Here is a 24919-nt window from a genome sequence, read left to right as displayed (position 1 = left end):
GAACCTCTTGGCCTCCAGGCCAGCTCTCATCATCATCACCCACAAGCCCCACGCGCTTTTAAACGCATAGATCTCCCTTCTTAATGTCGTACAGAGGAGCAAGGAGCTATTTCAGAACCCCGGCCTTCTACGCTCACCGCCCGTCCTTTAACCGTCGCTTTAAGGTCTCGCGAGAAAAGGCCCTTGAGGCGTTGTCATTCCTCCCGGAAGGCGGTCCGCGGAAAGACAGACACTCGACCCAACCAATGGGATCGTCCCCTTAAACCGCGCCTGCGCAGAGTGCGCGGGGCAGCCCCGGTGAACTCCGACCCCGCCTCCCCGCAGCGCCCTGCGTCGGCCGCCCCCGCCCTCCCAGCGAAGGAGGCGGGCTTTGGCCTCTTGCCCTAGGGAGCGAGTGCGGAGGGAGTGGGAGCGAGACGGCCCGAACGCAAGTGTCTGGCTCCCCGGCAAGGCCCAGCCATCCGTCCCGCCGCCCATGAGCTCGTTGCCCCGCGAGCAGCGCCGTCGTTAGGCCGTCCCCGTCACTCTCTCTCGTCCCCCCCCAACCCCCGGGCAGCCATTCCCCCCCAACCCCTGTCTGGCCGGGGACTGGACGTCGTGTCGAAGCGCCTTCCCTAGTCCGCGTCGCGCTGCGACCCTGGAAGCGGGCGCCGCCGCCAACGAGAGGAGGAGCCCCGGCCGCGGGGCCCAGCATCCACTGAGCCAGCAGGCGGGATCGAGGCCGGCAACATGGCGAGCGCTTCGTACCACATCTCCAACTTGCTGGAGAAAATGACATCCAGCGACAAGGACTTCAGGTGAGACTGAAATTCGACCCTAACCCCACCTCGTGGCGGGGAGGTGGAGGGCGGCCGCCGCCGGGGCCTCGCGACAGGCCCTGCCCCACCCCTCGGTCCGGCGGGTCTCCAGCCACCCCCTCCCCCATCTCTCCACTAGGCCGTTGTCCGCTCTGGCCACCGGGTCTCCTCCGTGTCCTGGCGTCCCTGTCGCATCCTTTGTCCACCCCCCAGGGACGTGTCCCAGGTAGCGCCCGGAGCCAAAGGCACCGGCTGCGCTGGGGAAGGAGTTGATCCCGGCCGGGAGGCGGGCGGCCGGGCCTAGTCCCCGGCCCTCCCGAGGCGTCAGGCCATCCTGGCGCTGGGGACAAGCTGCTGCTCGCCAGCCACTCAGCCGCCGCCTGGCTTTCCCGCGGATGGGAATGGGTGCCGCGATCAACTTTTCCGAGGCCTTCGCTGATTGGATTGTATACTTTTTTTTTTTTCCTTTGGATAATTCTTGTTCGCGAAGGTGGCAAGAAGGGGGAGGGGAGCCCGGCTTGGGGGGGAAACTTGGCCTGCAGGGTTTTCCCGCCAGCATCCCTGTCACTTTCCTCCACTCCGGTGAAACCCACGCAGAATCTTGGGGTTTCGGCCTCACATCCCTATGCAAAACCATGGCCGGAGGGCTAGACTGCTGAGCTTTTTTGCCAAGCAAACGAATCTTGAAAAGAGAGGTTGGTGAGCCATGAAGCTTAATCATATAGTTGTGTTCTGCAAGACCTGGACTGTCGGTTCTCTTCCCTGCGCATATCGAAGGTGTTATATTCTCACACATTAGCCTCGGCTTTTTTCCATGCTACACTGACTGTTAACATCCCCCCAGACGCCTATTCCTTCACAAGTAAGCCCTCTGTCAAAAGAAAAAGCTATTTCTCTGATACCTAAGTTTTGCTGTATATGCTTTGGGCGATACCGTTTTTGTGTGCATTTAAAAAGAACAAATACTCTTTGGTTAAAACTAGTCTAGGAGCTTGTTTTTTTGCTGTGTGAACACATGAAGATTTGTCCAAATCCTGTCTGAAGCAATTTTCCGATTTGTGAGAGGAGAACCCTGGGAGAAATAATGGCTTTGTCCATAGGTAAAGTCATCAAAGTGCTCAGTCAAATACATACAGGGTCGTTTCTCCGACTCAAAACCACCAAGGACTTTTTTTTTGGTACCTAGGAGTCTTCTGGGCCTTAGGTTTCCATTTTTATAAAAAGTTTCCCCTGAAGATGACATGGGGAAAGAGGGAGCGACGTGTTTATTTGGAGCAGTTTGAAGTTTTAGGTCTCAACGTGAAGACTGAGGGATTTGTTCTTAGGCTGTTGAGGATTAGGGTGAGTTTGACTCCTTTTGGATCTTTGCGTGTTCACTCACAGTTGAAGTCTTGAATGAATGAAACAGACATGTGTTGTAGGCTCTCAGCTATATAAGGTGTGGGTGGTACTCCTTCCCTGGGTGTGTGTGTGGGGGGGGGGTGTCTTCCTGTGGAAGTGCTGAGTCCTTCTGACTCCATTTAACTTTTGCTTACCACCTCAGCTAGGATCACACAGTTTTGTTAATTACAGACTCATGGATTGTTTTTGAAAGACTACAATCATTTCCTGTGGTGATACTCTATGCAACTATTGACTGAAGTAATTTTCTGTTAAAAAAAAAATGTGCACACTGTTTTTCTTTGTTTGGAAAACTACTATGAAAGAAGTAAGGATGCCTTGATGCCAGACTACAGGGTTTCTGTTTTTAGGTTGGAGTGAGCCAAAGCACTGCCAAAACTATTGCCATGCTTCTGGACTTTAGTGAATGTTTTCTTTAGTAACAGTAACTTCCCCTAATTTAACATTATTACATTTTTTATAAAGGGGCTGGGGAGATGGCTCAGAGGTTAAGAGCACTGACTGCTCTTCCAGAGGACAGGTTATTCAATTCCCAGAACCCATATGGCAGCCCACACCTGCCTGTAACTCCGGTTCTAGGGGAATCCAACACCCTCACACAGACATATATGCAGGCAGAATAAATTACATCTTAGCTGTCTACTTCATTCTTTGGGACAGAAGCGCTCTATACATTAAATATTAAACATTTTTGAAGATTGATTAAAATACCTTGTGGTTTTTATATTTTCATTATATAGACACATCATTTTTTAAAGTCATGCTTGGTTCTCATTAGAAGTTTAGTTGTTCTGATGTAAGTACCAAGATTTGTGGTTAAATATTTTTAAATAATTAATAGCCAGAAGATTTGTAGGCAGGCTAAGTCTCAGTAGCATTATGTGATGTAAAATATGGGCAGGCACGGGTGGTCCCAGAACAGCTGCTGGTGTGGCTCAACACAGAGTTGTGAGGTTAGGATATTTTTTGATTTGTGTGGTTTTCTAGGATGAACTTTGTAAGTGGCAATGCCCTGCCACAATGTCAAAAGCTTGGACATGCTTGTAAGGAAAGACAGTGTTTCCAGAAGGAAGAAAGTACTATTCCCATGGCGAAATACAGAGGATTGGGCCTAGTTACAATCCTGTGTGGCTCTGCTGTAAATTGTGAGGTCCTAGCAAATCTATTTAACTTGAGATTAGATTTTCACTTAAGAGATTTGTATCATGTATAGCTGTAAGATCTTGAGTCTAGGTCTTTTTCGGTAACAATGCTGTTCATTAAGGCAGAAACTTTGAAGATTGTTTTTTTAATTCTTTTTTTTTTTTTTTTTTAACAACATTATATGAGTGCCCTGTAGCTGTCTTCAGACACACCAGAAGAGGGCATCAGATCTTATTACAGATGTTTGTGAGCCACCATGTGGTTGCTGGGAATTGAACTCAGGACCTCTGGAAGAGCTAAGAACTCAGTGCTCTTAGCTGCTGAGCCATCTCTCCAGCCCAAACTTTAAGATTTTAAAAGATCCTTTTGTGGCATTTAAATTGTGGGCTCATTTAATTGAAAAAAAATTTTTTTCTTTAATTTTAGTGTTTTGAAAGCTAGTGCTGATGTTGTGACTAAATTAATCATAGGGACACAGTGAAGGAGGTGACATTTGTGTGTCCCAATGTCTAAGGTGGATAGCGCCTGTACTAGCTTTAATTTGGGGAAAGGATATTTTTAAAATAATGAATGCTAATTCAGATAACCCTCTAGAAGACAAGTCATTTATTGTCAGTGTACCTACCTTAGAGCAGTTCTCATCACTTCTTACCCCCCACCCCCAACAGTGCACTCAGACACCACTCTCCATATAAACTATGGATAGTTTATATATCCTTATAAACTAGTTACTTAAGTTTGTAGACCTAAAGGAGTTTTTTCAGGAACTAAAGAATACAAATGAACTGATAAGTCGGCCATCATCTGATTCTCTAGCTAAGAATGGAAGCTCTGGTATAGACGCGGTCTGAGTACTCAGCACGCAGTACTGACAGTAGCTGTCGGCGGCTTGTGCCTTACCACAAGGGTCAGACTATTGCAGAGAGCCAAGAGGTTAGGAAGATGCTCTTACTTATGCATAATAATATGTATAGTTCTTAGGAGCTCTAGCTGCTTGGTTTTATTTCTCCTCGACTCTGGTACAGTTGGGAAAGAAACTGAGTTTGGGTTATGGATTTGCAGGAGGTGAGCTGGTAGAGCTGGGGCTTTTCTGTGCTTCAATGCCTGGTGACTGGTCTGTGCTAGTTGTCCGGCTTTTGACTTAGGAACATTGAGTCGGGTCTTAAATTTCAGTTGCTTCTAAATTCATGTTGATGTGATTAATTCCTTTAGCAGAGCTCTGGGAAGTTTGGGCTCTATTGCTTATCCGCAGAAAATCTGCTTGTTGAGTGATTAAAAGCTTGTTGAAGAGTTAAATCATCTCGGCAGTATGTAGGTGTCTGGTAGTAAGTGACAGACAACATTAAAGCAAAGAGATTTCATATGTGTGAAGGGCTTTCAGTGAGGTTTTGCTAGTAAAATTTTTGATAGAGAAAAATAGGAAAACACATGACACAACACAATGGGGGGCAGTTTTGTCTTATAGCTGGATGGATGAGTCACTGTTTCATGGGAGTCCTTAAGAATGGGGGACTGAAATTTTTTTATTTTTAGATTATTTTGTGTGTATGGATTATTTTGTGTGTATGGATTATTTAGTGTATATGAATGTTTGCTTGCATGCATGTACAACATTGTGTGCCTGGTGCCCTGAGACATCAAAAGAGAATACTAGATCCCCTGGACCTAGCGTTAAAGATGTAGATGTGCTGTGTGGATGCTGGGGACTGAGCCTCCATCCTCCTCAAGAGTATGTGCTATGCAACCTGAGCCGTGGCGTCCGAGCGTCAAAGAAGCCAACCTGACAGCTGGCTTCTTTGAAAGCTTGTACTGCTTGGACTGCGGCGTGTTAGTTCCAAGGTTAAGGAAGGCAAAGGCGTGGAAGAATTTTGACAAATCTCTTCAAGAAACCATTATAAAGCCAATTTTGTGCAGCTTGATGGAGTTTTAAAATGATTTATGATTTTGCTAGTGATTTGTTACAAAGTTTGTTTAGGTGTTTTGAGCATTAGCAGAGGTTTCTGTTTGGAAAGTTGAAGGTTAGTAAAAATCTAGACCTGTAAAGGTTCTTAAGAGTGGACAGGGACTTGAGCGTATATTGCAGAGCTGAAAGTGTGAGTCTGCATGTTGGAATAAAAAGCAAGAAAGAATCACCGTCCCGGCTGCCGTTTACATTTTTAAGGCAGATGATGATTACAGCTTACTTGGTTTTCCTGTATGTAGTTTGTACAGCGAGGTCAGCTCTGATTTGAGTTCAGTACTGGAAGGGTGAGAAAGGAATGTCATAGAGGCAGCTTACAAAATTACCAAAACTTTTTTTACTCATGTGGACAGATTCTTCAGGTCCATTCCTAGTTTTGTAGTAATGCATGAGAGAAGGATGGTGTATGTATGTCTAAAATCTTTGAGAGAGAATTGGTTACTGGATGACGCATTCCAGCCAAGTCACCTAGATTTCTACTGTAGTTAAGAGTAGACTTGTGTTTATGTATGAAGGGAGGTGGTGAAAGTTCCTCATGGAACCACACATGTCCCTTTCTAACTCGGTTTCTACTTCTCTGTGCTATTACTTGGAATGAATACAATCTCTTCAAGAAGCTTTCAGTAATAAGAGCTTAATGTGAGTTCTTCATGCTGATGTGCGCGCTCACACACACACACACACACACACACACACCCAAATACTTACTGACCACATGAATAAAGTGTCTTGCCTGCAGATTATGTTCACTTGGTAATTGCATAATAGATTGGAAGTTAACGCTGAGTATTTTATCTCCCCCTCCCACCTTAATCCTTATTTGGCTTATTAATGTTTGCTGCAGATTGCAAGTAGAACAGCATCTGGATGCAGCTCTTCGACAGCCTTCCTTTAAGTCCTGTGGGAAATACTCAAATTAGTCTCTTGGTCTTAGTCCTCTCTAGAGCCTCATTCATTCTGTCCAATAGGATTTCCCCCTACAAATCATAGCTGGTTCTCTTTTACTCTGATTAACTACACAAATAACTCCAAACTTCTTATCTGGTATCTGAGCTTATTAAAGCCACTCTCCCAACAATCCCAACAGTCTCCTTATGTAATGGATTTACTGTACGTTTTCTTTGCTTTTCTGATTTATATTTAAGCACTGTTAGCACACTTCAATTTTTCTAATGACATTCCTGATATCATTTACTATCTCTAAGCTGTGGGATTTCTCAGTAAGAGGTTGCTGGAAGAAACTTGTTTATTCGAGGAATGTTTGAAAGGGCATGGGGAAGCAGTTTTTAATCGGGTGTTGTCAGAAAGTGAAGATATTTCTGTGATTGCATCTCAGTAAATCTTTTGGGGGAGACCATTCTTAACCAATGGAAAGCTGAATTGCTAGGAAGTATCCACTCTTTAACAAGAGGGAGAATACCATGGTTTTATTGTAGAGCCTTATCTGCACTGGATGTTCTTGGAAATTGTGTAAGTCCAAGAAAACAATACGCCTTCGGTAAGCACCAGCTAGTTTGTAGTAACTGCATATCTGTTCACTGCTGTTGCTTAGGGTTAGGATCGTATTTAGTCAGTATAGTTAGCAGGTGCTCCTTTGTCGTGGCGCTGTGAGGTGGGTGCTTATGTCACCTGCTGTTACCCTAACAGTGACTGCACTGGCATTAAGACAGCCTCTGACTGACATGGCCCTTAGCTTTTGTTCTTCCTCACTGTAATAAATAACAGACCTAGCATGGTATCAGGGATGCATGTGTAATCAGCTGCTTTCACATTTGAGTCTTGAGTCTTGTCTCATTTCTTTCTTGTAGCATGTCCTTTATTCCTGTGTGTAATCGATTCTGAAGAACTATTAATTTTATCTCTCAAATTTGAGTTCAAGGAGTTGGCCCTTACTGTCTGTATGACATTCTGGAAGATTCCCTCAAGTCTGAATTCAACAGATACCACCCTGAACCATTGCTTATGAGAAGACTGAAGTTTGGTTTCTGTGAGCCACTGGTTCCTGCATTTTCATTAGTTAAAATGTTAATAATTTTATTTTATGTCTATTTAAATTTAAGAACACTTTATTGTACATAGTTGATTAAACATTGAACTCACAGTCAATAGCACTTTGAATATATGTCTGAATGAAGCTTACTTAACACACTTTTCCAAGGCACACCACACCTTTTTGTATACAGAAACGCTAGCTAGTACTTTCAGTTATGCATGGGGACTGTATTAAACAGCAAAACCATCAGCAGTGTAATTGTGAGCCGCAGGACTCTAGTCTGGGAATAGAGCTGCTTGCGGTATGAAAGTGGAAACAGGAGGCAGAGCTCATTGCAGTGGAGAGTGTGTTGGATGACTTCATCTGTCGTCACTTTCCAGCTGTCTGCACGTGGTTGCAAAGGGGGGGGGGGGAGGATTTGTGTAGTTCTTACTAATTTAACAAGTGGGTTGGGGGGGGGGAATCCTGGAGGAGTAAGGACTGACTGTGTTTACCCCTTTCCGTTTCTGTTAGTCACGCAGTCTACCTTGTCTTTTGTATGCTTCTGTAGTTCTCAGACCCTGTCTCTCATCCAGCTAAACTGATGGTTGGCCCTTTCCAGAGTGGGTTATAATGGTTCTTCTGGAAGGCACTTCTAGTCATTTCTCTTCCTTACTGCCCCATATGCCTTGTGGTAGTTTCCCATTGCACTTAGTCTAAAACCTGAAGTCCTACTATGTTATACAGATCTTTTAAATTGCTGTCTCTTGCTTACCTGGCATCATTTTTCCCCTTTTCCAGAATAATTTTGTCTTCATTATGTCTCAGTTTTTCTTGTTGTGGAGCCCTTATTCCTGTTTGCTGGGCATCTTGTCTGGATGTGGTCCTTTCTTTTAAATGTCTAAATTTTTAAATGTTTTGTGTGTGTTGCTGCATATATTTGTGTGAATGGATGTGTACAAGCATGTGTCTGAGGATGGGGACATCCTATACAGACCAGAATAAGGAGTTAGATCTCTTGGAGCTAGAGTTAATACTTTCGAGCACACTGGGTGTGGGTGGGTGCTGGGATCCAAACTCAGGTCCTATGGTTGAGCACTCTTGACCACTTAACCATCTCTCCGTCCGAAGTGTTTGTTGTTGTTGTTGTTGTTTTTGGTTTTTCAAGACAGGGTTTCTCTGTATAGTCCTGCCTGTCCTGGAACTCACTCTGTAGACCAGGCTGGCCTCGAACTCAGAAATCTGCCTGCCTCTGCCTCCCAAGTGCTGGGATCAAAGGCGTGCGCCACCACTGCCAGGCATCTGCAGTATTCTTGATACATTGCTTTATTCTGTTGTACTTTTCTCAAATCATAATTATTCAAATGCTTGTTCATATATGGAGATTTACAATGTAATATTTTCCTTACTAGATTGTGCTGTAAATTCTGAAACAATAGGGACTGATAGCATCTGATTTGGCTAGACCATGTAACGTGTAGTAGTTTGTAGGCTGCCTCGAGTGTTGGTTTCTCAGTATGTGATTACTGAATACTTGGGACTGCGTTTCAATTATCTCTGAAAATTTTCTCCCCTTGTTTCTGGGCTCTAGACACACTGAACAGCCTAAACGGTTAGGCAGTCCTTTATTCCCGGAGGTGCCTGCAGTTTGCTCCACCAGCCTTCCAAAGGGAAAGATAAAGTCCCAGGACTACTTTCCCACCTCCCCTTGTGCTCTGAGATCTCAGATCTGAACTAGCAGATGCCTGGTTTGGTGCGATTGTTTGGATAGTCAGAGTGAGAGTTGTTAAGACAGGATCTTGAGTAGCTTTGTCCAGTCTCAGCCTCAGTTTAGCTGAGTATGACCTTGACCCTGCGCCCTCTGAGCAACACCTCCCAGTTGACAGGGTCTGAGAGCTACTGAAGCATACAAAGACAGGTGGACTGCGTGACTAACAGAAACGGGAACGGGGAAACACAGTCAGTCTGTATTCCTCACGGCTTACCCCTGTGAAGCCACTTGTTGTTAAATTAGTGATTGTATTGTGCATTGACATGTCTGGGTGCTTTTTATTTTTAGTAAGATGAATATATTTGAAACTTTAGATAAAACTAATAAACTTTTGAAAAAATTGTAAGGATGAGATTGTCTGTGTCTGTCCCAGCAAATGAAAAGAAGACTGTGTGTGTGTGTGTCATCTCTGCCTTTGAGTAAAAGAGTGTATCCATTCTTTTATGTAGTAGAGCCATCAGAACAAACGAACACCTTGTTATTTGAGTGTATCGAGCCATCATCGTCCACAAGCATCTTGTTATTTGGATTGTCTACTTCTTACATTGATGGTTATTGTCACTGAACTGGACAGTTGGCATTATATAAACCAAGAGGTGTTGTGAACGACTAGTACACATTCACTGTGTTTAAGGAAAGCAGTTTAAAATGTTTTCCAAGTTTTGTGTGGTGGTTTGAATAAGGATGGCCCCCATAGGCTTATATTTCAATGCTCAGTCACCAGGATGTGGAAAGGTTTGAAAGGATCATACAGATTAGGGGTTATGGCCTTGTTGGAGCAGGTGTGTCACACTGGGTAGCTTTGAGGTTTTAAAAGCCAGATCCAGTCTCTTTCTCTCCGCCTGTGGATCAGGATGTAAAACTTGCATGTATGCTGTGCACACTCCCCTCTGTGATAATGGACTCACACCCTGAAACTGTAAGGAAGCCCCTAGTTAAATGCTTTTCCTTATTAGAGTTGCCTAGGACATGGTGTCTCCTCACAGCAGTAGAATGGTGACATAGACATTTTTATACCTGCATTAAAATGTGCTGTGCAGTTTTTCCCACTTCAATATATTAATCAAAACTTTGATTTTAATATTGTTTTGTTCTTTTATAATGGGAAGAGCTTCAAAAAGTACCTGACTTACTTCTTATTGTCTCAATGTGAACATAGGTTTGTTTTTTTCTTTTTAGCAGTTTTATGGAACTTGAAAAAAATTGAATTCCCTGCTTTCATGTAGTTTAAAACTGACATTGTTGTTAAATGAATATTGATTCTCAATTATTAAAATTATCCTTAAAATTTCTTCTATTAACCACTTACCAAGTTGTCTTACCACCATTATCACATAGCTCATTGACCATGCTGCCGGGCTATCGTCCTAGTGCTTTATAGTTAGAGTTGGGTTTTTCAATTTCAAAGAGATTTTTGGTGTTTCTCTGTGAAAAAGGTTTTTCTTCTTCTTGGTTTTTTGTTTGTTTGTTTGTTTGTTTGTTTGTTTCTGAGACAGGATTTCTCTGTGTAGCCCTGGCTATCCTGGAACTCAATCTGTAGACCAGGCTAGCCTTGAACTCAGAAATCTGCCTGCCTCTGCCTCCCAAGTGCCGGGATTAAAGGTGTGCGCCACCACCGCCCGCCTCTTGTTTTTTAAGTGGGTCTTATTCAAATTAAAGAACAAGGACACTAAGTATTTGTTATTTCAGTTAGACTATGCTCATGGTTGAGAACCAGGAAGTAAGGGAATCATTCATTTGGCTTTAAACAGTTCTTAGTACTTTATTTAAATGTGATTACACCATATCCAGGGACATTAATTTTAAACAATAAATTTTCTTTAGCCTAGATGGGGAAGGGAGAGGAAATCTAACACTTTATATTTTCTTTTACTGAATATTCAACCCTTTTATTAAATCTGAGATCAAATGATAGATCACTGTTTTTTTTCTCTCAATCTGTTTGGTTTTAAACCTTCCTTTGTGGTTCTTTTGTAAAGTTTTCTTTGTGTGTGTGTGTGTGTGTGTGTGTGTGTGTGTGTGTGTGTGTTTGCCTACATGTATCTCTGTATTGCATACATGCCTGATGCCTACAGAGGTCAGAAAAGGTGTCAGATCCTATGGGACTGAACTTACAAACAGTTGTGAGCTGCCATGTAGCTTCCAGGAACCAAACCCAGGTCCTCTAGAAAAGCAGCAAGTACTCTTAACTTGAGCCATTTAACTGCTAAGCCATCTCTCGAGCCCCTGCCCTTGGTCTTGAGAAGAAGGAAGGATACTTCAGGTGGAGCAACTTTCTAGAATTAATTCTTCACCATTTTGATAATACACTTTTATTACTAGTAATTTGTATATGTAATTCAGTTATTTGTAGTGTATAATTCTCCAGTTCAACATATACAAGGAAGGTATTCTTAATATTCGCGGTTAAGGTTATTGTAAATAAAATTAAAATCCCATGCAAGAATATGGAGCTCTCTCCAACACCTCACAAAAGTATAGTACAATTAATGAGACTGGAAGAGCATTCAGTTCAATCTTATTAGTAATTTCGCAATCATGAGTGCACTGGGATAATAATTAGTGCCTGATGTAAGTGAGAGCTGTTGGAACTCTCAAGAGCCTGGGAGGGCTGAAGAGGGAGCAGATTAGAGGCCGAACCGGTGCTTCTCTTGACAGAGGACCAGTACCCATATGGTGGCTTACAACCATTGGCACCCCATTTCAGGAGATCCACAAGCACACATGTAGTGCACGTACATGCATGCAGGCAAGCCATTCATACACATAAGAGTATAAATAAAAGAAAATTCAAGTGCCTGTTTTTTAAGTATATTCCATTCTCCTTTTCTTTGTGGCATTTAAATTTATGGCGACTTAAGTAGAGTTCTTATAATATACTATTTGTGTTTCTTTTGTAGAATAAAACATCACTAAATATGAAAAAAATCTGTTTTAATGCTTTAAATTCTTTTGATTAACAAATGTTAATTGTTGGTAGGTTTATGGCTACAAATGATCTGATGACAGAACTGCAGAAAGACTCCATCAAGCTGGATGATGACAGCGAAAGGAAAGTCGTGAAGATGATTCTGAAGTTGCTGGAAGATAAAAATGGCGAAGTGCAGAACTTAGCTGTCAAATGGTAAGCTGGGATCTGCTTGCTCATGCCTTACAAGCTGGTACTCTAAGGCTGACGCTGGCTTCCTTAGCTGGGAAACTTCCTTTTGGAATTTTTAAATTACTAGTAAATGTTGACTAATTGCATATGATTAATACAGGATATTTCCATTGCAGAATCTGAATCCTTAGTGTAGCCTTTCATGAGATTATTTAACTATTCCTCTAACAAGGCCACACCTACTCCAACAAGGTCTTGAGAGAAATCAAGAAATATTTTTGGTCTGTGTTTGAAAGCCCTACTCAGTTGAACTGAAGTTTAAAACTTGAGATTCAGTGAAAAACAACACTTAAATCTTAAAAATGACAGCAGTGAAGACTGTTTGTGCATGTCTGAAATCACAGGAGACAGGAGGATCACATATTCCACACTAACAAGAGGTCAGTTAGGGAGCTCCTTTCTCAAAGAGGGTGTGGGGTAAGAAAGAAAGAAGGGAGAGAGGAGAGTAAATGGAAGACAGCAGTTAAGATCAGAGTGAAATTAGTGTGATCATAAAGACTCTTCCTGAAATTGCAGGAATTGCCGTTGTCTCTTAGTGTCATCTAATGAGCACTTCTTACAAGTTAGGATCTTGGCTGTTGTATTTATTATTTTTAGAGTATAGAATTTGAGTCTTCAGCAAATCCTTTTTGAACCAGTTTCAGTCGTACATATAATCTCAGGTACTCAGGAGGCCAAAGATGGCCAGACTCAAGGCCTACCTGGGCAGTTTAGTAAGGCCTTGGCTCAGAATAAGGACGTAGACTGCTAGTTGGAATGGCCCAGAAGGTGAGGGTTTGCCTAACATGTGTGACGTCCCAGCCTCTTCCCCAGTATTGCTGACAATCAGTGACCAAGGTAATAGGTCATTTTCATTTGTAGGTGCTGTTTTAGAAACTGATGTTTCCTTTGTGGAGTTCTGTGTCACTGTATACATCATTCAGTATTGATTTAAAGCATTGTCCCATATTACCTTATTGGATTTGTATAAAACTTTCACATTGGTTTTCATCTAGCTATTTGCATTTCTTGTCTGTAAGAAAGGCCTATAAAAGGTGAGAGATCATTGGCATCTGATATAAGAACTTCTAGACTGTTGTGCAGTTTTATTTAACCTTGAGACCTTTGAGTTTAAAATAAACAGGTCTGTAAGAGGTGCTTTGTGCTTGGTGGGATGGGATGGCTCAGCAGATAGTAGTGCTGGCTGCCAAGCTTGAAGACTTAATGAAATCACCAGTTCCCACATGGTGGAAGAAGAGAGCCAACTCCTACAATTTGTCTTCTGACTTACACACACACACACACACGTACGTACGTACGTATACATATACATATACGTATACATATACGTACGTATACATATATACATTTAAAATTATATTTGTAAATATAATTGTTAACATTTATAACATTTATTATTTATTTATATTTATATTATTTATATTATTATTTATTATTTATTATAACATTTATATTTATAAAAACATTTAAAGTGATATAGGGTGTACAAATGATTGGTATAGGGACCTGAATCGTTTGGAGTTTTTTTTTTTTTTTTTTTTTTTTTTTTTGAGACAGCAGAGTTTTTCTGTGTATCCCTGCCTGTCTTGGAACTCGATTTGTAGGCCAAGCTGGCCTTGAACTTGATCCATCTGCTTCTGCCTCTAGAATGCTGGGATTAAAAGTGTGTAGCGCTGTGCTTGATAAATCTTTTTATCCTTTGATCTCTTGTGTTTGTATTTGTATTACAATTAAAGAGATTGGGGAGCTGAGAATGCTGCTTGGTGGTAGAGTTCTTGCTAAGCATGCGTGTCACTAGTTATCCCTAATACTATAAAAACTTACGTCCATAAAGGACTTAGGATACAAGCCGACAGGACTGTTGAGTTACTTTTTCTGTTGCAGTAATAAATGACCAGCCAAAGGCAACTTGGAAGGTTTTTATTTATTATATAGGTTACAGTCCATCATGGAACAAAGCTGAGACAGGACTCGAGGCAGGCACTTACACAGAGACTTCAGATGAAGCGACTGGCTTTCTCTTAGAGTTACATTCAGCTACTTTTTTTATTCAGGACAGGCCATTTGCTTAGGGATGATCTGCTTAGCAAAAATACTACCCACTGTGGGCCGACCCTTGACATCAGTTGACTATCAAGAAGATGCCTATAGTACTTACTGCTAGCCCACAGGCCGGTTCTAATGAAGGTAGTTCTTCAGTGGAGGTTCCTTCTTCATTCTGTCACGTTCACAAGGTCACCCGTAATTGCTGAAACAAAAATCATGGTCATGACTAAATAATAACTGATTCTTGGAGAAAAAAAATGGTTTATACATGAATGGCTGAACACTTTATGAAGAAAAATTGTCAGAGAACTTGATTACCACCCAAAAGAAGGGTTGAAGTCTTCCACAAATCCCTTTTGACATAGAGTTTTACTACTGTGAACCAACACTATGACCAAGGCAACTCTTAGAAGGACAGCATTTAATTGGGGCTGGCTTACAGATTCAGAGAGGTTCAGTCCATTATCATCAAGGCAAGAACATGGCAGCATCCAGGCAGACATGGTATAGGAGGACCAGAGAGTTCTACATCTTGTTCCAAAGGTAAACAGGAGAAGACTGGCAAGGTGAAGAGATTTAGATTAATTGCTTTGACAAAAGAAGTCTCAAAACAGCCTGGTATAAATTTATTTGTGTGGTTACTAAAGTTCACTCTTAAGAAGAACATTTTAATGAAAAGGAGCAAACTGAGAAAGGAAAAGTATAAAATGTATGGTTCAAGTAATAAAGGGGCACTAGGAAGTAAAATGGAGTTGAATTCTGTGTCCAAGGAGATAAACAGGCTAAGAGAGTGGTGACTTTGGGGGCAAGATCCCACCCAGCTAAGCTTAGGTCCAAGCAAGGTGTGATACACATCTTCAATCTCAGGAGACAGAGACAAGCAGATCTGAATTCAAGGCCAGCCCAAGAGAGAGCAAGTTCCAAGTAGAGAAAAGCTTACGTCCAGGCATTATGGTACATACCTTTGATCCCAGCATTTGGAGACTGAAGAGCCATGCAGATCTGAGTTCAAGGTCAATCTACAGACCAAGTTCCAGGGCAGCCAAGTTTAGGCAGTAAAGGAGTTGGAAAACAGAAAGCTGATGATAATAAAATAGAATATTTTAGAATCTAGGGGCCATGTTCCAGCTCCAGCAAGCAGCAAAACGCAACAGCTTTGACCATTTGAGCCAAAGCTCAGTTTGCCTCTGGCTTTAGAATCAAGAACAGAAGGGACTAGTGTTACCTGTAGCTAAGAAATTAGTGGTAATTAAGAAAAGACCAGCATCACTGAGGTAAAATCTTCTGGGAACTATTATCTGAGAGCACAGAGAAACTGTGTTCCTGACGTAGCCAAAGGTTGTACCTCATGTTCAGCTGGACTTGATAATGTGTAAGAGTCACCCAAATGGTACTGGTTTTGAAGGCATGAAGGATTGGTTCATGGAGAACAGCTGAGGCTTGGCACTGTGAGAGGCCAGGGAAGGCTATTGGTGAAGGATCCGTTGCTGGCCCAGGACTGAAGGCTCATGCAAAGCAGTTGAGGCTTGGCAGTATGAAACCAGCCTATGAGAGGCTATTAATGATGCCTGGTTGCAGTGGAACACGTCAGTGTACTGGAAATGTCAGAACCAGATCACCAAGAACAGCAGAAGCAAGGAGTGAAGTGCACTCAGCCAGAGCCTAGAGTGCTATAGAAGGCAGAGCTGGAGATGTGATCCAAGCCTTTTGGAAGATCCCAGACATTGGAACAAGAAGCTGTAATGTTGAAGTTGCCTTAGGGACCCCAAGATGTTTGAGATGCCAGAGCCGTGGGCTGTCTGCTGAGGAAAGCTGCTGACAGGGAGTGGAACCAGACAAAGAGAATCGTGCTGCAGTCAACAAAGTTGAAAGGAGTTTGAGATCTGAAGACTGCTTTCACATCAGACATGGAGATGCAGAGTTTGGAGTTTGCCCAGATGGTTTTTGGTCTTGTTTGTTCAAGTATTTAGTCAACTATGATATTCTGGAATAGCAAAAAGAAGCCATGTTCTTCACCAAAATGTCACAAAAACAGTTTGTAGGCCACATACTAATATTCTCCATTGAAACCTCTTGGGCTAGCAGGCCTACACAGTTCAAATCACCCTCAGCACCACTATCTTCCATATTCCTAATAGGATAACCCATTAAGCCCCCACTTAAAGTATTCCATGGTTTTCCAAATCCAAAGTTCCCGAATCCACATTCATCCAAACAAAAGCATGGTCAGGCCTATCACAGTAATACCCTAGTCCCTGGTACCAACTTCTGTGTTAGTTGGGGGTTTACTGCTGTGAAGGGACACCATGACCAAGGCAACTGTTATAAGGACAACATTTAATTGGAGCTGGCTTTTAATTTAAGGTTCAGTCCATTATCATCAAGGCAGGAGGAACATGGCAGCATCCAGGCAGGCATGGTGCAAGAGGAGTTGAGAGTTGTATAGGCTGGTTATTGTTTTGTATCCTAAGAAATACTTGATTTGGTTTTCAAAGATTTCTCCCAGTCGGTACAATTTTTGTTTCTATATTTAGGTCTGAGATCTGTGTGCAACTAATTTTGTGGAAAGTCTAGTTGGAGCTGCTCACTTCTTCCTATGTGGAGAGACAGCTGTTGCCACACCGTGTGTTGGAAATGCTGTTCTTTCCCCACTGAGTTGAATTCAGAATTTACCTGGCTTCTTTGAACAACAACAAAAAATCAATCAAGTATAAAAGTGTGTGTTTTAGACTTTTGTGCTCTATCGACCCATCTGTCTGCTCTTACAACAGTATTATGCTGTTGTGTTGTCATTGTTGAAGGCTTTTCCACCCTCCTCATTTTTAGACCAGATCAGTCTAAATCGGGGGGTAGGGGTTCATTGTGTGCCTTTTGGCAGCAACCCTGGCCGTTATTATTGTTTACCAGTAATATGTCTGCTATCCCAGATAACGCTGATACATGTCTACAGATGTTGTCAGATGCCTCTTGAGAGCAAGGCTTGCCTTTTGGTCCTGTGATGTATAATAAATTGTCTTATCTTGACTTTTTTTTTCTTAGTATTTCTGTAAAAGCTCTTGTTACTGTGTATAATCACTTGTCAGTTTCTGTCTTTAAAACACCAGCATGTTCCTTTTGGGGTTGTGATTATGCTGAAGCTGGGGGAATGTTTGAGAAGAACCCATGTGCTCCTAATTGGGAACCACAGATTCACAAAGCTGATACTTTTTTTTTTTTAAGTCCTTGGGGTTTTGTATTTAACAGTTACTTCAGTGCTGGATCTCTCTTTACATCCTGGTTGGGAGGAGGAGGAGATGCACATGCATGTGCCTGAGGTCAGAGTCGCCATCACCTGTCTTCTTGATCACTCTCAGCTTACTGAAGCAGATTCTCTTAGTTGAACCTGTAGCTGCCAGGCCTGCTAGTCCCTTGCTCTGCCTCTTCTGCAGAGAGCCAGCAGGGCAGCCCTGTCCTCTGCTGGTTTATGTAGATGGCAGGGATTCCAAGTCCATTGTTGATGCTCTCACCGACTGCTTCATCTCCTCTGCCCTCAATTTTATAATTACATTTGAGCTCTTCTTTTTAAAAAATAATTTATCAGAGCGCTAACTAGGTTTTTCTGATTTTTTTTCTCTATTGTTTGTTAGGACTTCATTGGAATTTTCTTTTATTACCTTTTAACTTTCTAACCTAAACATGTAGTCGTAAATTTCACTTTAAGCATACCTTTAGGTATGTTCTACAAATTTTTTTCATATGTGTGCCACACACATGCTTTACCACTAAACTGTATCCCCAATCTTTACAGTGTTTTAGAGAGAGAGAGAGAGAGAGAGAGAGAGAGAGAGAGAGAGAGAGAGAGAGACAGACAGACAGACAGACAGACATGCTAATATGGATGGGATTGTAGGCCAGAAGTAGATGTAGGTTACCTTCTTTAGTCACACTCTTACCTTTTTGTCCTAGAGACTGTCTTACTATCTGTCTGTACTGCAACTCATTCTGCAGGCAAAACTGGCCTGAACTCACATCCATCTGCTTCTGGCTCCCAGGGCCGGGATTAAAGGCATGTGCCACTCTGCCCAGGTTGTTCTTGTTTTTTGAGACAGTCTCTCTATGTAATCCTGGGAGGCTTGGAGCTCAGAGATTCACCTGCCTCACCAAACCCAGTTTCCACCTAATTTTTAAGACAGGCTATCTAACTCTGCAGGCAGGCAGTGAGCTCCAGAGACCCCAGACCTTTGACAGCCATGCAGCTTTAACGGTGGTGGTGCTCGGGATCTGAACTTGGCTCCTCCTGCCAGCTCTTACTAACATCGTCATTACCCTGGCCTTCCAAGCCTCCTTCCATTCCTTAATTATTTAGAAGGAACGTTAGATTCTTCCTGGTGGTGGGGTTGGAAGTGGAGGGGCCTCTTAATGGTTTTCAGCTTTCTTCACTGGAGTCAGAAACTGCACTCTTAAGCTTTTCTGGGCACTCAGCTTTTAAAACTGAGTCTGCCGTATGGTATAGTTAGTCTTCATTGATCCATATGGACTTGAAAAGAAAGTTGGTGTTATTGCTTAAGTGAAGGTAAGATAGTTGCTGGTATTATTTAGATTTGTATCTTCTGGTGTTTTGGTTTGAGTTGCCTGTTGACTGAGAGGGATCTTTAGATTCCAACTGTGGTGCTGGTTTGGCATTTCTATTTACTATTACCAGTTTTCTTTGTGTGGATTTTAAAAAGTATATGCTGTTAAAAATGAAATTACTGATAGTTGTTTAAACAATGAGGAAGCCTTTATTCAAACTCAGCAGTCAGTTGTGATAAGTGTTAGGATTATTGCAGTAGGGGAGAGAGCTTGGATTCTCATCTGAATAAAAGACCAAGTGAGTATCATAGCTAACAAGCATGAGGGGGATGTTAGGAGATGGAAAATAACACAGGAGGAGAAATGAGAGAGGGAATTCTTACTTACTGCTTGGCTACACGTGCAAGTCCAACAAAGATGGAAGCAGGGGTTGTTGTCAATAAAGAGGACTCGGGGTCCTGGATAAGATTGAGCCACCTTAGTCAATGATGAGGCACACACACTTTAAGTTAGGACTTCGATGTGTGACTGTTTCATAGTGCAGTAGTCTATCAATGTTTTAGTAGATGTTGGTATAGTTGCATTTGGGTAGGCCGTTTTGTTGTTTTCTGTTTGAGTACCACCCACCCCACTCCTTTTGGTTACTTAAACAGTAGTAGTTGAAATGATCCAGGGACCTTCTGAGGCAGTCTATTACCTGAAAGGTTCAAACTGTCGCTAAAGATACTGCGGACTTGCGTTCTCCATTGATTCTCGTGCTTAAAAATGCATAAGGAATTATCCAGAGGATACATGGAATGCTTTTAGAAACATTTACAGTATAAAACAGAAGTTGTGCAACGTGCTTTTTGAGCACAAAGTAAGTCTAGAAGTTTTCGTTCTACTTTTAAATTTTACATGGGAAACTAGAACAATAACAAGAAAGGTCAAGGTTGGCATTGTAACAGTGAGTGGACCTTCTCTTATAGCTGAATCCTGTTGGGAGCAGACCTCGACGATTAGAGCTGTGTGTGTGCTTGGAGGGTTGGTGTGCAGCTAGAAATCATCTTCATTGTCTTATTACTTACTCTGCTGGGAATCATAGGGAAAAATGGGAAAGCAACCACAAGGCAAGCACCAGTCAGCTTCCCCTTCCTGCTTCTTTAATGTGCCATTCATGATAGAGGGAGCCATAGTTACAGCGACAGTTACTAGACATGAGTAATAGTTCCACTTTTTGTTTGTTTTATGTTTATCTGGATGTTAAGAGAATTCCCTTCTTTCTGTTGCAGTCTTGGCCCTTTAGTGAGTAAAGTGAAAGAGTACCAAGTAGAGACGATTGTAGACACTCTCTGCACAAACATGCTTTCCGACAAGGAGCAGCTTCGAGATATTTCCAGTATTGGCCTTAAAACAGTAATTGGAGAACTTCCTCCAGCTTCCAGTGGTAAGCAAGAATGTTTTTTCTTTTTTCTTTCTACATGGAGCTACATCCTCCCTGTGTTCTGAGGCACAGAGAGGTGATTTGAAGCCTAATTTTTCTTAGACACAAATGTGACTTTTCAGCAAATGGAGTTTATTAAGTGTACTGTGTGTGGGTCCTAAAGGATATTTACGTTGGTGCAGGGTGTTCATGGTGTTGCATGTTCTACAGCTGCAGCTGAGAGTTATGATGTTTAGCTTCTGCAGCGGGAGAAAAGATAAACAAATACCAAGTGCTGATTAGTTTGTAATTCCAGGTTTGATTTAGTTTTTTCATCAAACCTATTGTATAAAAAGTGAAGACAAAGCTATGAAACAGTTCAGTTTACTAGTAGCTTTAAGTTTGAACCCCTTTCAGTTACTTGATAATTTAATAATAAATAAAATTGATAATTAACTTTTGGCCTCTGCCAGAATTATCTAGGTAATATGAATTTGAGATTGGACTTGACTACTGTGCTGTTGTTTAATCTAGAAGTCTGAAAATTATTGTCCTAACTGCAAATGGAAGAAATTATATTCCTACTTTGTGGAAAGATTTTAAATTGATAATATCATGTGAGCGTTGTTTTCACTCATTAATACAAATAATTGGCTATCTTTTATGATTGGTTCTGTTTCTGTTACATCTTAGTCTAAATATTACACAGTTGAAATATACAGAGACTAAGTCACCACCCAGAGTTAAAGATTACAGCAGTCAAGGATGCTCTGAATGTGACTCAGTGATAAAACATGCCTACCATGTGTGAGGCCCCGAGTTTCATCCCTAGCACCACAAGAAGGAAAACAGTTCTTTCCGTCTGAAGCTGGTGCTATTTGCCCAGAGCATCTCGGCATTGCTTGACTCTCTTCCAGCAGCCAGGAAGTCTGAGTATGAAGGATGCTACTCTTCCAGTCCTCCAGTTGCACACTGTCTTCATTTCCCACCCCCCCCCCCACCCCCATGCAAAATGCATTTAGTTGGTTTTAACAAGATTTACCTATTGAGATTCTAACATTCACAGTGAGTTATGTGTTCCCCTTTCCTGGCCTTTGTAAACGTGGCCTACTTTAAAGTGAGGGCTGCAGTGTGTATGCACTCCCTTTGACTCCTTTGGTCAGGTGACTGACTAAAGCTTAAACCTGTGGTTTTTGTCTTTTAAAGCAACTGTTATTAAGTATTGGAGTGCAAACTCAGCAGAACTTAAAAATGCTGTTGCTAGAGAGAACTCAAGAACAGAAACATGTTGATGCTTTCAACATGTTTCTAGAGATTTGTTTGCCATACACTACAGGCTTTGTAGCCAGCATTCATTTAGTCGTTGCCTGGCAAGGTCTGAATAGTGGTATTTGTCACATTTCCTGTACCTCTTTTGAAGCTGTTAACTTCTGATTCTTGGTCAGGTCTAATGAGGTATTTTTAACTTTTTTCTTAGCAAGGATCTCTTTTGTTTTTTAATATTATTTATTTATTATTATTTATATGAGTACACTGTACCTGTCTTCAGACACACATCAGAAGAGTGCATCAGATCCCATTACAGATGGTTGTGAGCCACCATGTGGTTGCTGGGAATTGAATTCAGGACCTCTGGATGAGCAGTCAGTGCTCTTAACTGCTAAGCCATCTCTCCAGCCCAGCAAGGATCTCTTAAATGCCTTTGAATTTTAGCCTATTGAATATTTGGCAACTAGTGCAGGTATGAATTTAACACACTTGAAATTTTTATTTATCCTTGCAGGCTCTGCATTAGCTGCTAATGTATGTAAAAAGATTACTGGACGCCTTACCAGTGCAATAGCAAAGCAGGAAGATGTTTCTGTTCAGCTAGAAGCTTTGGATATTATGGCTGATATGTTGAGCAGGTAAATGTGTCCATTATGTATTTGTAATGCTGTATTATAAATAGAATGTTCATTATTGACATTTTTCTTTTGTTAATATAGAAAACTTGGCCTAGATTTCTGTGTTTGGGAGGAAAGGAAATATCAGATATACTTATGCATCACAGATGTTTTTTTGATTGAACATTTTTTAGCAATTTATGTTTATTACTGTTCCGTCCATTCATCTGCTTACATGAGGGAGATGCTTTATTGGACGTCACCAGCCTGCAGCTAAAAAAGTGCCAGCCGTTAGCAGTCGAGTTTATCCTGTGTGAGCCGGGAGGGTTGGATTCTGTTCACTTGTCGCTTTCCTACTTCATATGGCATCAGAGCCACTCCTGAGAAAATAAAGCTTTAAGGACACTTCACTTTCAGTGTATTCTTGTTTCTAATGATTAGTTCTTCGTTACTTGTGGTTATTATTTGTAGTTAATTTAAGCTTAAAAGTAGTTGAGCATTTTGATATAGAAAACTATGTGTATATTAAATACCTGCAGTGAGGGGCTCTCATTACCCTAGCACACAGGACAGAGGACTTCGACTTTCACTCTAGGAAGTAAGAATGGAAAGGGCTGAAAGGCCAAACGGAGTTAAGATTAAGTAAGACTGTGTTCAGCAAAGCTTTTATGGGAATAGTGGAATTTAAAGACTAGGTAAGTACATGTGCCAAGATGTCGCGTGTTCACGTGGAGCAGAGGTATTGTGAGCTCATTTGCCACGAGATGAAGTAAATACAAAGTAGGAAGCCCTTTGAATTGGTCCTGCTGAGGTGGACTTTAAGTGTGAGAAGGTGTGTAACTAATGAGCAGTGACCGCCTACATAGGACTCTCTTACTGACACTGTTGGCACATGACGCTATGAATACTGCTGGCTGAGTTAGCTGTGCGTGTTGAGGTGATTGGAAAAAGCAATTTTGGGAGCAAGTGAACCAGTAAAACTGGGTATGAGATGGACAAAAAGAAGAGAGGAAGGTGAAGAGATAGCAGGCTTTTGGTAGTGTAGGCACTAAGCCACGAGACTCCAGATAAAATACGGTGAAGTCGTAGAAGGTGGAGGGAGATGTCATCATTGTGCATTTGTTTTATTTGGTGTTTTGCCAGCCGTTTGGTTACCCAGCCTATAGTAGGCACTATGGTCCTTACTCCTAGGAGTTATTTGGGGAAACACGTCTCAGATCTGTATACATTTTAGCTTAGGACTTTTGGCTGCACTGGAAAGGATGGTGAGAATTAAGCTTTTCTTTCATTGTGAGTTCCGATAATTCTTCCCAGTGTGTGCAGAGTCTAGACATGCTGCTAGTGCTCTGGCGTGTTGAATTGATTTGGTTTTGTATCTTTCTTTCCCCTTTTTTTTTTAAGGCAAGGAGGACTGCTTGTTAATTTCCATCCTTCAATTCTGACCTGTCTGCTTCCCCAGCTGACAAGCCCTAGACTTGCAGTGAGGAAAAGAACAATTATTGCTCTTGGCCACCTGGTTATGAGCTGTGGAAATATAGTTTTTGTAGACCTTATTGAACATCTGTTGTCAGAGTTGTCCAAAAATGACTCCATGTCAACCACAAGGACGTACATACAGTGTATCGCTGCTATTAGTAGGCAGGCTGGCCACAGAATAGGTAAGACATTCTAAAGTGCTTCCAAGTTATCTCTTTATTTCAACTATCTGTGTGTGTGTGTGTGTGTGTGTGTGTGTGTGTGTGTGTGTGTGTGTGTGTGTGTGTAAATGTGGAACACATCGTGTATGTGGAGGTCAGAGGCCTCCAGGCTTGTGCATGCACCTGTGCCCCCTGTCTATCACTGGCTGGCCACCAAAATTATCTCATAAAAAATTGGTTGTTTTGTTTGTTTGTTTGTTTGTTTTTAAGTGTGTAGTTTTAAGAGCAATCTGTTTTTCCTAGGTGAATACCTTGAAAAGATAATTCCTTTGGTGGTAAAATTTTGTAATGTAGATGATGATGAATTAAGAGAATACTGCATTCAAGCTTTTGAATCATTTGTGAGAAGGTAAGTTAATATCTTTTTATTTAAACTTTTTCCCCTGAAGAATAGAATAGTTACTAAGAGTTAAGTCAGTAAAGAGAAATAGCATATAGGATTTCACATGTATTTGTTTTTTTCATTAAGTAGTAGTTATTGCTAATATATTTGTATGAAATGCCGTCTTACTATTATAAAGTCTAGTAGCCTCATTGACTTTGAAAATATTTAGCATTTTTAAAACTTAAAACAGTCATTTTTTTGTTTACTTTTGCCTCTATAAGAAGGAAGAAATGCCAGAGCAATAATGTAGTTTGTCTCCAGAGCAACACGGTGGGTTCGCTGAAGGGTAGCGCAGTAGACTGCCTTTCGGCCTTACATTTTAGATCTGTCATACCTGTCTGCCAATGTGATTCTTAATTTGGAAACTTGACTCTAACTTTTTTTAAAAATCTTAATAAAAATTGTATGAAACCAGTATTAGCTGAATGTTTGCCTATGATTAATATCATTTGTGTGGATGGTATCTTGATCCTGACTGGTTTTAGTCTTTGCCCTTTTACCTCATGGTTTAGAGAAGCATCTTATAGCCAAGCCATTTTAAAAATATTTTTAAATATTTGTATTATGTGTATGTCTGCATCATGGGTACTCATGGAAGTCAGCAGAAAGCATCAGATCCACTGGAACTGGAATTAAAAGCAGGTGTGAACCTCCATGTGGATGCCAGGGAATTGAACCCAGGTCCTCTGCAAGAAACACAAGAAATGACCTTAGATGTCCCCCTAGCCTCCATACCAAATTTTGAAAA

General features: G+C 41.6%; 1 protein-coding gene across 1 annotated transcript in view; it reads left to right on the top strand.

Annotated features, from left to right (window-relative positions):
- Positions 1–276: 276 nt before the first annotated feature.
- The window catches only part of Cand1 (cullin associated and neddylation dissociated 1), a 37462-nt gene continuing 12819 nt past the window's right edge, over positions 277–24919 (top strand). Inside the window, exons 1-6 of the mRNA XM_076920318.1 lie at positions 277–797; positions 12025–12168; positions 20073–20227; positions 21987–22110; positions 23491–23747; positions 24030–24135. Of these exons, the coding sequence (XP_076776433.1) occupies positions 730–797; positions 12025–12168; positions 20073–20227; positions 21987–22110; positions 23491–23747; positions 24030–24135 (854 nt within the window). The 5' untranslated portion in view covers positions 277–729. The remainder of the gene's footprint in view (positions 798–12024; positions 12169–20072; positions 20228–21986; positions 22111–23490; positions 23748–24029; positions 24136–24919) is intronic.

The sequence above is a fragment of the Arvicanthis niloticus genome, chromosome 22 (assembly GCF_011762505.2).
Source record: "Arvicanthis niloticus isolate mArvNil1 chromosome 22, mArvNil1.pat.X, whole genome shotgun sequence".
NCBI lineage: Eukaryota > Metazoa > Chordata > Mammalia > Rodentia > Muridae > Arvicanthis > Arvicanthis niloticus.
The sequence above is the reverse complement of the archived record's forward strand: the minus strand, read 5'-3'. Positions and strand labels throughout refer to the sequence as shown.